The sequence below is a fragment of the Lipophrys pholis genome (genome assembly GCF_963383615.2).
Source record: "Lipophrys pholis genome assembly, chromosome: 22".
Classification (NCBI taxonomy): domain Eukaryota; kingdom Metazoa; phylum Chordata; class Actinopteri; order Blenniiformes; family Blenniidae; genus Lipophrys; species Lipophrys pholis.
In genome coordinates, this window is record NC_137644.1 from 570923 (window position 1) to 583797 (window position 12875).

At 45.0% G+C, this 12875-nt stretch overlaps 1 protein-coding gene across 2 annotated transcripts; it reads left to right on the top strand.

Moving 5' to 3' along the window:
* Window positions 1–98: 98 nt before the first annotated feature.
* ssbp1 (single-stranded DNA binding protein 1) lies at window positions 99–12649 on the top strand. 2 transcript variants are annotated; one of them, XM_080492545.1, is made up of 7 exons: window positions 99–144; window positions 1498–1599; window positions 2881–2938; window positions 6520–6660; window positions 11069–11156; window positions 11230–11318; window positions 12002–12649. In XM_080492545.1, the coding sequence occupies exons 2-7, from the start codon at window positions 1576–1578 to the stop codon at window positions 12043–12045; spliced, it is 444 nt and encodes a 147-aa protein (XP_080348671.1). In that variant the 5' UTR covers window positions 99–144; window positions 1498–1575; the 3' UTR covers window positions 12046–12649. The 2 variants fall into 2 exon arrangements, with proteins under 2 accessions (XP_080348671.1, XP_080348672.1); XM_080492546.1 differs by having other exon boundaries at window positions 134–326.
* The last annotated feature ends 226 nt before the right edge of the window (window positions 12650–12875 follow it).

Below are 12875 nucleotides of genomic sequence, written 5' to 3' on the forward strand. Positions count from 1 at the left end.
ATTTCATTTTATTTCATTTTATTTCATTTTATTTCATTTTATTTTATTTCATTTTATTTCATAGCGGAACCTTTGTCTTGCAAAACATCGGAGTGGTGTTGCTGCCGGACCGGAAGCAGCGTGAGGTTACAGTGTGCACCTGAGGTAAGTTTTTATAACATTTCTCGTCTTTTCGCCTTCAGAACTGTTTTCTAACTCTGCTTTCTGTGAACGAGCTGCGGCTCGTTGTCGGTTTAAAGACGTTCAGCTGAAGGTCGAGGAGATTTTATCGGAACGTTTAAGGTTTTATTTCAGTTCTTCGTGAAACCAGCGACATTCTGATAAATGTGAGTTTGCTCACTAATATTCTTCACTAAAGAAGCTTTTATAATGGTGTTTTTTTTTTTATCTCTGGCAACACAAAAATCACCACACAGATAATTTACTTTAAACACGAACAGTTTATTACATTCGCCGATTTAATGGAAAAGCTGCTGTGCGATAAACTATTTAAATGTTCTGAGTTTATTTTAAAATCTCATCTGTTCGTTCTTTCTTACACGAGAAATGCGAATGATTTAGAAATATTGTCATTTCTGTATTCGATATTAATGCTGTCTTTATTTAAACGGTTATTGGGGATATTGGGATCAATTTATTGATCCGTGTGTACAACGGGGATAATCCAGAAAGCAGGTTATGTGAAAACCCAGGGTACGTTAACTCTGAAATGAGAGAAACTCTGAGTCCAGAATGATGACTGAATGAAGCTCTGAGTAAGTCACCACAGTAACAGACTCTGAACAGAACTTGCTCGCTGGCAGGTTTTATAGAAGAAACCCTGAGTTTCTTCTATAAAAACTCCTCCCACCGGAAGCTCCCAGAAACAAGTTGAGAGGAACCCATGTCATGAGAGTCTTCTGGCCCAGATGAGATTTTTGAATTTCTTTTGCACTGTATTAGTTCCGTGTGGGGGAGATTCCTTCCTGAACTGACGCTGAGCCTCCATCAGAGCGTTTCATTCACAACATTAGGTTGTTTTGCAAAATGGTAGTTTTCTTCATAATGATGGTAAAGCAATAGTGTGCAGGAAAATCCCCTTTGCACTGACATAACTAATCTTTTTTTTTGGGGGGGGGGGTGTAAATAAAGGTGTGTGTGTGTGGAGAAATGTATTATTGTATTGAATGTTGATGTACACATGGTGACATTTGAAATGACTCCACTGATAAGAGTGTGTCAACATTGAGTGAATCTACTCAGTAGGATAGTAACTAACTACATCTTGTTCAGGGTTTAATTAACTACTTGAAGTAGCTACTGAATTAATAATATTTTTATTTAATAGCCAACATCAATGTTAATGAAGTTAAACTCCCTTTTTTATTTTTTATTTTACTGTGAAAGAACTGGGTTTTGGGTCTGTTGCCATAGCGACCGGTGGTATTGGGGCTCCATTGATGAAGCTTTTTATGCTGGTTGTTCAGGCGTGAACGATGTTTGTTTCCTTTCCTTCAGACTCCACTGAGTGTTTGGTGTTTCAGTGTGAAGCTTTCCTCGGCTGGATTCAGATTGTCTTTGTGCTGCACAGAGGAGATGTTGAGAAACGCCTCCGCACAGGTGAGCAGGAAACCACAAAGAAAATATGTCATGTATTTATTAGATTAAAGTCAGTGTGTCAGGTTTATTGTAGGAAGTCGCTGTATAAAGATCTGAGAAAGAAAACAGACTTGATTAAATCTTTCACACATTTGTAGAAAATGTCTCTTTCCCTCCAGAAGAGTATTCGGGCCATTTGAAGGAAAATAAATTCGGAGGCTAAAAAAAGTGTTGCTTACTGCTTATGGGGGTGATTTTACACTGGATTTGCTTGATTAATAAGAACATTTAAAGAAGCACCCTGGGATCCATGTCTTTGTCCTTGGTACTCCAGGAACGTCTGCGACAGGACAAGGCTGCTCTGTCTCTATAGTCCTGATACTGATGACTGTTTATGAGCGACACTCTGTCCTGAAGCATCTTTTGTAGCAGCAGTCACACGCTGGCATGAGGAGGGACGCACTATGTAAAAAAACCTTTTTTTTCCACCGTGAAAAAAATCGCGACTTTTTCTGAAGTGAATGAAGGTTGTTTTGTTTTTTTTAGCCTCAGAATATTTTTTTTTCTTCAATGGGCCTAAAACTCTTCTGTAATTTCCCAAAGGATAAAACAGATCTTGTAATTTTTTTCATTTGAGAGAGAAGTGCTCATATTAAACTACGTTTGAGGCTTTTATTCAGCCATTGTTGTGTAAGTCAGCATATGTGGTCACTTCTGCTTTTCTTCCTGCTCCTTTCAAACATTTCTGACCAAATCAAGCTGTATAACAAGATTCAATCATTCTGATGAACATGTGAAACATGTTTGAGCAACTTTGTACGCCAGATACTACTGCAGGTTTTCCCACATATGCTTTTCAAAAGTCTAATTTGGACCATCGATTGACAGTGCTGCGTCATAACGCAGCACTGTGAGGCTCAGTACCTCTCATGACTCTCACAGGAATACAATCAGACTTTTACCTCATTCAGTGAACTTTAAGGATAGAAATAGTGAAATATGTGTGACTTTGCTCAGGATCAGAGCTTAATATTCATAATGTTTCTCCCAGACCGAAGCTTTAAAGCTTAATGGAATCATTTCTTATATAATGGGATTTACTAATCCTGAATAGATGCTTGGTTTTGGGAGCTGTTGGAGATCCGCAGCTCACCTCAGGTCTAGAAAATGTAGAATATTAAGTTGCTTTGGCATTTAACAAAATAATGTTCATATATGTAAAGTTATTGAGTCTTTAAATACACTGGAATTTCAACAGAGACGTTTAAGAGTAAATGTGAGTGATGTAGAATTTGTCCCCAGATGTTCCGGCAGCTGGTGAGATGCAGGAGTACAGACAGCAGCCTCATCCTGGAGAGATGTGAGCAACTCTTTCTACTCCCAACATCCACATTTCTCTCTCCATTTTGATTTTTTTATCCAGATGTGCCACTTGAATCAGTATTTTTCTTTTTGGCTTTGGGGAGTGTGAGCAGATCCCTCATCACACCACCATCTGTTTCCAGAGTAACCTCCACCCGCTGAAGCCCGTCAGCAGCTCCAGTTGAATAGCAAAATGATAACTGAAGTTGGAGAATAAGAATAAATAGGAAGTAGAACATGACTGCTTCTCCGTCCCATCCTGCAGAATGCAGTTCTTAACATTTCTCTGGTTCGTGTTCTTCTAATGTGAGGGCTCCTTTTTTCTTTTCTCCCACTGCAGGACAGGAGATGGCGCTGTGCACTAGTAGAGTGCAAAATGAGGAAAATGAATTCAGAACATGTTTGGAAAATACTTGATGAACATGATTACATTAATTTGACCAAAGCAAATTCATCACACATGGGTTCTATTTCTGTTGAACCTGAAGACACAGTGCAGGGAGCAAAGAGCTCTTTTAAAATCCAGCACAGTTGTTGAAGATTGAGATTAGAAACTTCAGAAGTACACACAATATTTTCAGGCCCAATGTTTAAAATACTTAAGTAATATCTGACTGTTTTCTGACCATTTCTGACAAGTTTCAGTTAGATGAGCTCAGATACCAGGAGCTTCACTACTCACCATGAAGCTTCTCAATATGTTGGATATTTATTATTTTCACACCATCAACATGTGCAGCAAACACTGCAGCTGAATGAATGAAAGGCGGTGGAATGTCCCCATGCACTGAACATTGAATATGTCAGAAAAAAGCAGTTTATTCAAAGAAATTGTCCGATTAACAAATTAAAAAAATTTGAATTGAGTTGACAGTTCAGATTGTTTCACATGGTAGAAGTGGAACGTATAGAATCAACAAAGTTTTTCTCTTCTGGAGCACTCCTGAATAGAACTGCAGACAAATGTGACCTCAGAGCGAGAGAACGAGAACTGTCCGTCGTTAAAAAACAGAAAAAACTCTAGATGGTTCAGATCGTCAGTGATGTTGTCCAGCTGCAGTCCACAGTGACGACGGTGATTCCTGCCTTCATAACCAATCAGCTGTTTTATCTGTGATCAGAATCAGAATTCCTTTATAGTCATTGTACCTCGGAGGCACAACAAAATTAAAACAGCAGCTCTCAGAAACAGTGCAAACTACAGAAAGTGCAAAGATAATTAGTGCAAACGCCATAAAAACAATAAAAATCTGTAAAACTGCAAAAAATAAATAGAATAGTGCAGAAATAAAAACTTTTAAAAACTGTACGGTCCCCAGGGGGGATTTACAGGACAGGGGGGATAAAGCAGCCCTTCAGGGCAACAACAGCTCTGGGGTAGAAACTGTTTTTTAGTCTGCTTGTTTTTGTCTTTATTGCCCTGAAACGCCTCCCTGGTGGCAGAAGTTCGAAGAGGTGATGACCGGGGTGTGAGGAGTCCCTGAGGACGTTGGGGGCTCTCCTGAGGCAGCGGGGGTTGGGATGGAAGAGGACAGCCAATCAGCTCTGGGTGGTGGTGACGACCCTCTGGAGCCTCTTCCTGTCTGCTGTGGTGCAGCTGGAGAACCACAGCCAGACGACGTAGCTCAGCACCGACTCCACCGAGCAGCGGGAGAAGCTCAACAAGAGCTCCGGGTTTAGGTTGTTCTTCCTGAGGGTCCTCAGGAAGTAGAGTCTCTGGTGTGTCTTCCTCAGGAAGTAGAGTCTCTGTTGAAGCAGAGTCTCTGTTGTCTCTTGTTCGGGAAGTAGAGTCTCTGTTGTGTCTTCTTCAGGAAGTAGAGTCTCTGTTGTGCCTTCTTCAGAAAGTAGAGTCTCTGTTGTTCCTTCTTCAGGAAGTAGAGTCTCTGTTGTTCCTTCTTCAGAAAGTAGAGTCTCTGTTGTGCCTTCTTCAGAAAGTAGAGTCTCTGTTGTTCCTTCTTCAGAAAGTAGAGTCTCTGTTGTGTCTTCTTCAGAAAGTAGAGTCTCTGTTGTTCCTTCTTCAGGAAGTAGAGTCTCTGTTGTGTCTTCTTCAGGAAATAGAGTCTCTGTTGTGTCTTCTTCAGAAAGTAGAGTCTCTGTTGTGTCTTCTTCAGAAAGTAGAGTCTCTGTTGTGTCTTCTTCAGAAAGTAGAGTCTCTGTTGTGTCTTCTTCAGGAAGTAGAGTCTCTTGAGGACTAGGAGTTAGGGCGTAGAGGATGTAGAGGATTGTGGAGTTAACAGTCCAGGTTAGGTCCTAGCTGATGTAGATGCCCAGGAACAGAAAGTCTGACACCATCTCCACCCCTTCCCCATTTCTGGTGATCGGCTGAATGTCCGGTTTACACCTTCTGAAGTTGGAGGTGTTTAGGATGAGGTTGTTGGTGGTGCACCAGCCTGACAGACTCTCCACCTCCACCCTGTAAGCAGCCTCATCTCCTCCTGAGATGAGCCCCACCACCGTGGTATCATCCACAAGCTTAATGATGGTGTTGCTCGGGTGGGAGGGGGTGCAGTGGTAGGTGTAGAGGGTGTAGAGTAGGGGGCTGAGCACACAGCCCTGTGGAGAACCGGTGCTGGTGCTCAGTGCTGAGGACAGGTGGTGTCCTCCTCTCACCCTCTGGGAGCGGTCCATCAGGAAGTCCATAACCCAGTACAGATGTGGTGGGGGAGACCCAGGACCCCCACCTTGCTGACCAGTCTGCTCGGGGTGATGGTGTTGAAAGCCCAGCTGAAGTCCAGGAAGAGCAGCCTGTCGTAGCTCCCCCGCTGTTCCAGGTGGGTCAGGGTGGTGTGCAGAGCGGTGGCGATGGTGTCCTCTGTGGACCGGTTGGCTCTGTAAGTAAACTGGTGGGGGTCCAGTGTGGGTGGCAGGCATGATGGGACTCTCAAAGCACTTCATGATGATGGGGGTGGAGGCTACTGGCTGGTAGTCACTGAGGCTGCTGGTACTCTTCTTTTTGGTGGAGGGTGGTGGTGGAGGACTTTAAGCTGGGTGGAGCACTGGCAGAGGGATAGTGTTGGAGGACTTTAAGCAGGGTGGAGCACTGGCAGAGGGATAGTGTTGGAGGACTTTAAGCAGGGTGGAGCACTGGCAGAGTGATGGTGGTGGAGGACTGTAAGCAGGGTGGTGCACTGGCAGAGGGATGTGGTGGAGGACTTTTAGCAGGGTGGAGCACTGGCAGAGGGATAGTGGTGGAGGACTGTAAGCAGGGTGGAGCACTGGCAGAGGGACTGGTTAAAGATGCTGGTGAAAATCCCAGCCAGTTGGTCAGCACGGTCTCTCAGCACGCTTCCAGTTACACCGTCAGGTCCAGCAGCCTTTCGGGGGTCCATTGATTGATTGATTGATTGATTGATTGTGTGTGTGTGTGTGTGTGTGTGTGTGTGTGTGTGTGTGTGTGTGTGTGTGTGTGTGTGTGTGTGTGTGTGTGTGTGTGTGTGTGTGTGTGTGTGTGTGTGTGTGTGTGTGTGTGTGTGTGTGTGTGTGTGTGTGTGTGTGTGTGTGTGTGTGTGTGTGTGTGTGTGTGTGTGTGTGTGTGTGTGTGTGTGTGTGTGTGTGTGTGTGTGTGTGTGTGTTTTCCAGCCATTAACCGTGTGCAGCTGTTGGGTCGAGTGGGTCAGGACCCAGTCATGAGACAAGTGGAGGGTCGAAACCCCGTCACCATCTTCTCGCTGGCGACCAATGAGATGTGGCGCTCTGGAGAGGGAGAGCCGAGCTCAACAGGTGAGTTGGGAGGGAGGGTCTCTGCTTCTGCAGGTCGTCACACTCATCTTCGCCTCACGCTCCTCATAGTTTCCACTTGCTGGAGGTCACAGGTTGAAAAAACGGCGTGTTTGCTCCCCGAGGTCGCACGCACCCACCGCACCACACACACACACACACACACACACACACACACACACACACACACACACACACACACACACACACACACACACACACACACACACACACACACAGGAAGACCCTGAATCCAGAAGGAGTGTCTCTGTGGACATGGAAGGAAGCGCTCCTGGACGGAGCAGCTTCACAGTCGTTGCAGGGCGATGATAGAAAACCCTGGAAGTTTCCCAGCAGCGGCTTTAACAACATCAAAGCTGGATGTTACTTACATCAAAGCATATTTCATCCGATTCATCCAGACGAGGCAACAGCAGCATTCCGTGTGCTGAGCATCAACGCGAGCACAATAAAATCCCAAATCAAGTCAATTCAGAGGAAAACGATGAGAAGAGGAGCTGCACAGCTCAAAGTGCTGAGCAACATGAAATCATTCTGTCTTCACAGGAAGGTCTCCGTTCTGGTATGAAATGGAGTCGTCCTGCAGTTTACAGGAAGTTTGTTCCAAATATTTGGTGCATTAAAAAGTTAAATCAGTAAATTGTGGAACAAAAAGCTCCCGAGAGTTCAGATGATCAGAACATGACAGAAGATCTGAGATGATTTCAGGATGAAACAAGTCGCAGGTTTAGAATATTTCAGTCGATTCTCTTTGAACTGGACTTTAGTTTGTCAGGACCTGTGTGATGATTCTTTAGGGAGTAACCTTCCAGTCGTCCTCTAACCCCCCGTCGTCTGCTTGTTCTGAGCTGTTTTGTGATTGATTGATTGATTGATTGATTGATTGATTGATTGATTGATTGATTGATTGATTGATTGATTGATTGATTGAGTGTGTTTTAACAGGAGAGCACGGTCTTCTTCAGCTCAGGTCTTACTTTGAGCTGAGGAGGACGTCAAGTTACTTGGAAATAGTCATTTCTGACTGATTACTTCCCCAAGAAAGTAATCTGGTTACTTTACTGATTACTTAATTTAAAAAGTATTTGATTACTTTACTTGAGATACTTTCAGTTACTATTCACAAACATGCTGCACAGCCTGAATACGCTGTGAAGCTTTAGACCTTCCTGCCTCATTCTATTGGTTCTACACATTTTATCTTATCAAACTCAATCAGATGAAGCTGTCCCTTTTTTTAAAACCTCTTTTTTTTTTTTACTGGAAGTAAGGGATGCCGTCAAGCTGAAGAAGGAGTCCTATCGGGCGCTGTTAGCTCATAGGACTCCTGAGGCAGCTGACAGGTACCGGCAGGCCAAGCGGGCCGCAGCCCGGGCCGTGGTGGAGGCAGAAACTCTGGTCTGGGAGGAGTTCGGGGAGGCCATGGAGGAGGACTATCGGTCGGCCCCGAGGAAATTCTGGCAAACCGTCCGGCGCCTCAGGAGGGGGGACAGTTTTTCCACCAACACTGTTTACAGTGGCGGGGGGAGCTGTTGACCTCAACTGGAGATGTCGACGGGCGGTGGAAGGAATACTTCGAGGATCTCTTCAATCCCACCATCACGTCTTCCGCTGAGGAAGCAGAGGCTGGGTTCTCAGGGTTAGGGTTAAGTCTCTGGATGTGCAGGGACTGTCCTGGCTGACACGTCTCTGCAACATTGCGTGGCGGTCGGGGACAGTACCTCTGGAGTGGCAGACCAGGGTGGTGGTCCCTCTTTTTAAGAAGGGGGATCGGAGGGTGTGTTCCAACTACAGGGGGATCACACTCCTCAGCCTCCCTGGGAAAGTTTATTCCAGGGTACTGGAGAGGAGGATCCGGCCGTTAGTCGAACCTCGGATCCAAGAGGAACAATGCGGTTTTCGTCCAGGGCGTGGAACACTGGACCAGCTCTATACCCTCCACCGGGGGCTTGAGGGTTCATGGGAGTTCGCCCAACCAGTCCACATGTGTTTTGTGGACCTGGAGAAGGCATTCGACCGTGTCCCTCGGGACGTCCTGTGGGGGGTTCTACTGGAGTATGGAGTCCAGGACCCTTTGCTAAGGACTGTCTGGTCCCTGGACTCTGCTTCAACAGAGACTCTGCTTCCTGAAGAAGACACAATAGAGACTCTACTTCCCGAACAAGTTCACATTGCCGGCAGTAAGTCGGACCTGTTCCCAGTGCCCGTAAGCCTCCGGCAGGGCTGTCCTTTGTCACCGGTTCTGTTCATAACTTTTATGGACAGAATTTCTAGGCACAGCCAGGGACCGGAGGGGGTCCAGTTTGGGGACCACAGGATCTCGTCTCTGCTTTTTGCAGACGATGTGGTCCTGGTGGCTTCATCAAACCTGGACCTTCAGCGTGCACTGGCGCAGTTCACAGAATGTGAAGCAACTGGGATGTGGATCAGCACCCCTAAATCCGAAGCCATGGTTCTCGACCGGAAAATGGTGGCTTGCCCCCTTCAGGTCGGTGGAGAGCCCTTGTCCCAGGTGGAGGAGTTCAAGTATCTTGGGGTCTTGTTCACGAGTGAACCTGCTTGGTAGTAACGGTGATCAGGATCACGCATGTCTGGATCAGTCAATCCAGGAATCAGAGAGATCCTGGTATGTTGGTCAAGGTTAGTAGTACAGGCCTCTGTTGTTTACGCTGACTGTTGTTTACATGTGGCCTGTACTAGGAACCTGATCAACATATCAGAGGCCTGTACTAGGAACCTGATCAACATATCAGAGGCCTGTACTAGGAACCTGATCAACATATCAGAGGCCTGTACTAGGAACCTGATCAACATATCTGAGGCCTGTACTAGGAACCTGATCAACATATCCAGGTTCTCTGTTTCCTGGTTGACTGATCCTGATCACCATTACCACCAAGCAGGTTATCAACTCACTAGTTCAACCCAGACCAGGTGTGAGCGTTCACGTGGAAGGGGCGGAGCTTGCAGCGTCTGACCAATCACACACAGAGAAACCCTCCAGAGCAGTTTCCAGATTACTGAAGGAGCAGTTAATCTCTGAGATTATGAAGAATTCAAACCCATCCAGCAGCTCAAAGCAACACTGCTGCTGCAGCCAGAACCAGAACCTTCCTGACTTGGTGAGATTAGAGCAGATTAATTGATCAGTGATATAAAGGAACAGCACTGTGATCACTCAGTTCCACTTTATTCCAGCAGAACGGTTCCAGGCAGAACTTCCTCACTGCTCTTCTTTTACTTTAGGTTCTCCATCACTGGTTCTGAGGCTGAGGTTCTCTTGTGTTTCCTGCTGGAATATTAATTCATCACCATGACGACAGGAGGAGTTCTGCTTCCATAAATTCATGGTTCTGCAGTTCTGTCAGGTGTGATCATGAACCTCATTATTCCAGATCAACCCTCGTGGAGATAAACAGACCTGGAACAAGTCAAGAACAAGAACCAGAACCTCCTTCAGAGCCTCAGAGACCAGGATTTATTTTATTATGTCAGAAAGATTGTTCTGGATTAATTTATCATCTCCTCTCTGCTGCAGCTCAGAGCTGAACCCACCAATCACCATCATTTAAGAATGGGCGGGGCGTTTTCCAAGAGATCTGATTGGTCAGGAGGCGGAGCTCTGACCGCTTATCTAGAACATATCCTGCTCCAGAGCAGGTTAGACTTTCAGCGTCGGTTACCATGGTGATTTATCCTGGTGAGGAGTGAGCGAGAGTCGTAGTACAGAAACCCTGAGTTAATCCTGAAGTTATCTAGATAAGAGAAAACCAGAGTTAATCCTGAAGTTATCTAGATAAGAGAAAACCAGAGTTAATCCTGAAGTTATCTAGATAAGAGAAATCCAGAGTTAATCCTGAAGTTATCTAGATAAGAGAAAACCAGAGTTAATCCTGAAGTTATCTAGATAAGAGAAAACCAGAGTTAATCCTGAAGTTACCTGGATAAGAGAAAATCCAGCTTCGTATTACAGGCCTCTGGTCTGATGTTTACACGTTCTGTTGTTTACAAGTCGCCGCTCATTGTCGCGAGACAAACTCATGGTTAACACAGAAACATGGCCTGCTTGCTGGAAAGTAACGGTAATTTAATTACTGTTTTTACAAAAGTAATCCCTTACTTCACTTGGAAAAGTAAATTGATTCCAGTAAGGCGTTCCTGCCCAGCGGTGCTCGCTACTCAGCGGTTGTGTGGAGGAACGTTTCCCTGGGTTGTTCCTGGTGATGATCCACACGTTCTCCAGCTGAGTGTCAACCACACCTGGAACACTTCAATCTGTTTCTAATGACTCCCCATGGATTCTCTTTATATTTCCTGGGGGACATCAGGACGTCCTTCGTTTCAAGGAGAATTTCTTCCCAGTGAGTGAAACATGGCTGCTTGTTTTCAGGAGACATCAGCCAGAAGACGACGTGGCACCGCGTGTCCGTCTTCAAGCCCGGGCTGAGAGACGTGGCCTACCAGTACGTCAAGAAAGGGTATGAAGACTCTGCTGTGAGGAAGAGCAGCAGGCGAGTGGATCAGTGACAATCATCCGTCTGTGTGCTTCAGGTCTCGAGTTCTGGTGGAGGGGAAACTGGACTATGGAGAATATTTAGACAAGAACCAAGTGAGACGTCAGGCCACCACCATCATCGCAGGTCAGTTTGAATGGGACACTTCAAGGAAAAGTTTCCCTTTTGCACAATGACCCTCTAAAAACTCTGTTTCCACGGCAACAGCAGAAACAATGTAGTTTTCATATTGGGCCACTAGTGAGTGCTGTTGGTTTTTATAATAAAATCATTCACATGCTGCAGAGAACAATATACTAGAATCGATCAGTCAATCAAACTTTATTGACATTAACCTTTCAACAGGTGACCAGAATGCTTTAAAGCAGCACAGTAACTTAAAATATAGACCGCAAAGAAATACAGTAAAACCGTGAAAATCAACAGTAAGAAAACTGCACTAAACTGTACATCTAAGAAATAGAGTAAGATCAAATGTCACCACTCCGCTGGCCATTAGAAGCCGTTTGGATTTAAAAACACACTGAGCATGTGCAGGACCGGTCGGAGCGTTTTCAAAAAGTTGTGTTTCCAGTGACTGAGGAAACTGAAACCTAAAGTGCAACAAAGGTTTTGTGTTTTCACTTGAGACCGTTGCCGTAGAAACAGGGCATCTGCCATCACACAGTGTTTTAATATGAAACATGTGGAGGAGCTGAAGCTCGAGCTGATGTGTCTCAGTGTGTTGGAATGTCAGGATCTGGAACAACATTTTCACTAGCGACTCTGTTTTGTTTTTTACCTTCGTCCTCCGTTCGCTTTGTCCACAGACAACATCGTCTTTCTGAGTGACAACGTGCGAGACAGAACCTGAAGCCCCTCCCCCCAAAAGAAAACACCAACATGACTCTTATATTCATACAAAGATGAGAAGTGGAGGACACCGAGTAAGAAGATCTGTGACGATGTGTTCTGGTTCTGCTGCAGCGCCTCCTGGTGTTGGATGAGGAGGCTACAGGAGGAGCGGGAAGAATTCCCTCACGGTTCTCGCTGTTCTCACGGTTCTCGCTGTTCTCACGGTGCGGACGCAGCCGTTATCAATATGAACTTCTTCCTCTGTGTTCTGTGAGTTCAGGTTTTCCCAGAGTGAGTTAAAGGGTTAAAAAACTTCAGTTTCAAACCCTTCCTGTTAATCTTGTAGAATTCCACGCTGAAGTTTGGAGCTCCAAGAGCAGCTCGTTTTGAGAACCATGAACCGAATCGTCACAGTTTGATCTGATCGTGTCACTTCACAAAGGTTCCCCCTTTGAGACACTCTGCTGCGTTCGAGCAAATCAAATGTCTTTCTTCAGTTTAATCTGCAACTAGAAATGGTCAAATTACTATTTCCAACATTTCCAGGCCCATTTTACGTATTTCTTTATTGGTTAAAACAATCTACATCTTATTTTCTAAATAAAGTTCTGAAAAACCATGTGGATTATTTGTAAAGTTCTTCTTTAAAAGGTTTTTTTTACTGTTTTACACAAGAAAAAAGCCCAAAGGTTTCAATGACTTTTCTGCAAATGAAGAAACTTTTCCATTATGTTCCTGCCTGCTACTTCAACATTTAATCAAATATACTGTAAAGTGAACTTTTTGAAAATGTAGTCCCCGTACAGTTCTTTGCACTAAGACAAAGACACCTTTGACTGGGTTCAGTCC

Bases quoted from the DNA above. Each gene is read 5' to 3' on its own strand.
- ssbp1 (XM_080492545.1), top strand. From the start codon at position 1,576: ATGTTGAGAAACGCCTCCGCACAG. The intron at 1,600-2,880 runs GTGAGCAGGAAA...ATTTGTCCCCAG, and splicing joins TGAGAAACGCCTCCGCACAG to ATGTTCCGGCAGCTGGTGAG. The intron at 11,319-12,001 runs GTCAGTTTGAAT...CTTTGTCCACAG, and splicing joins GGCCACCACCATCATCGCAG to ACAACATCGTCTTTCTGAGT.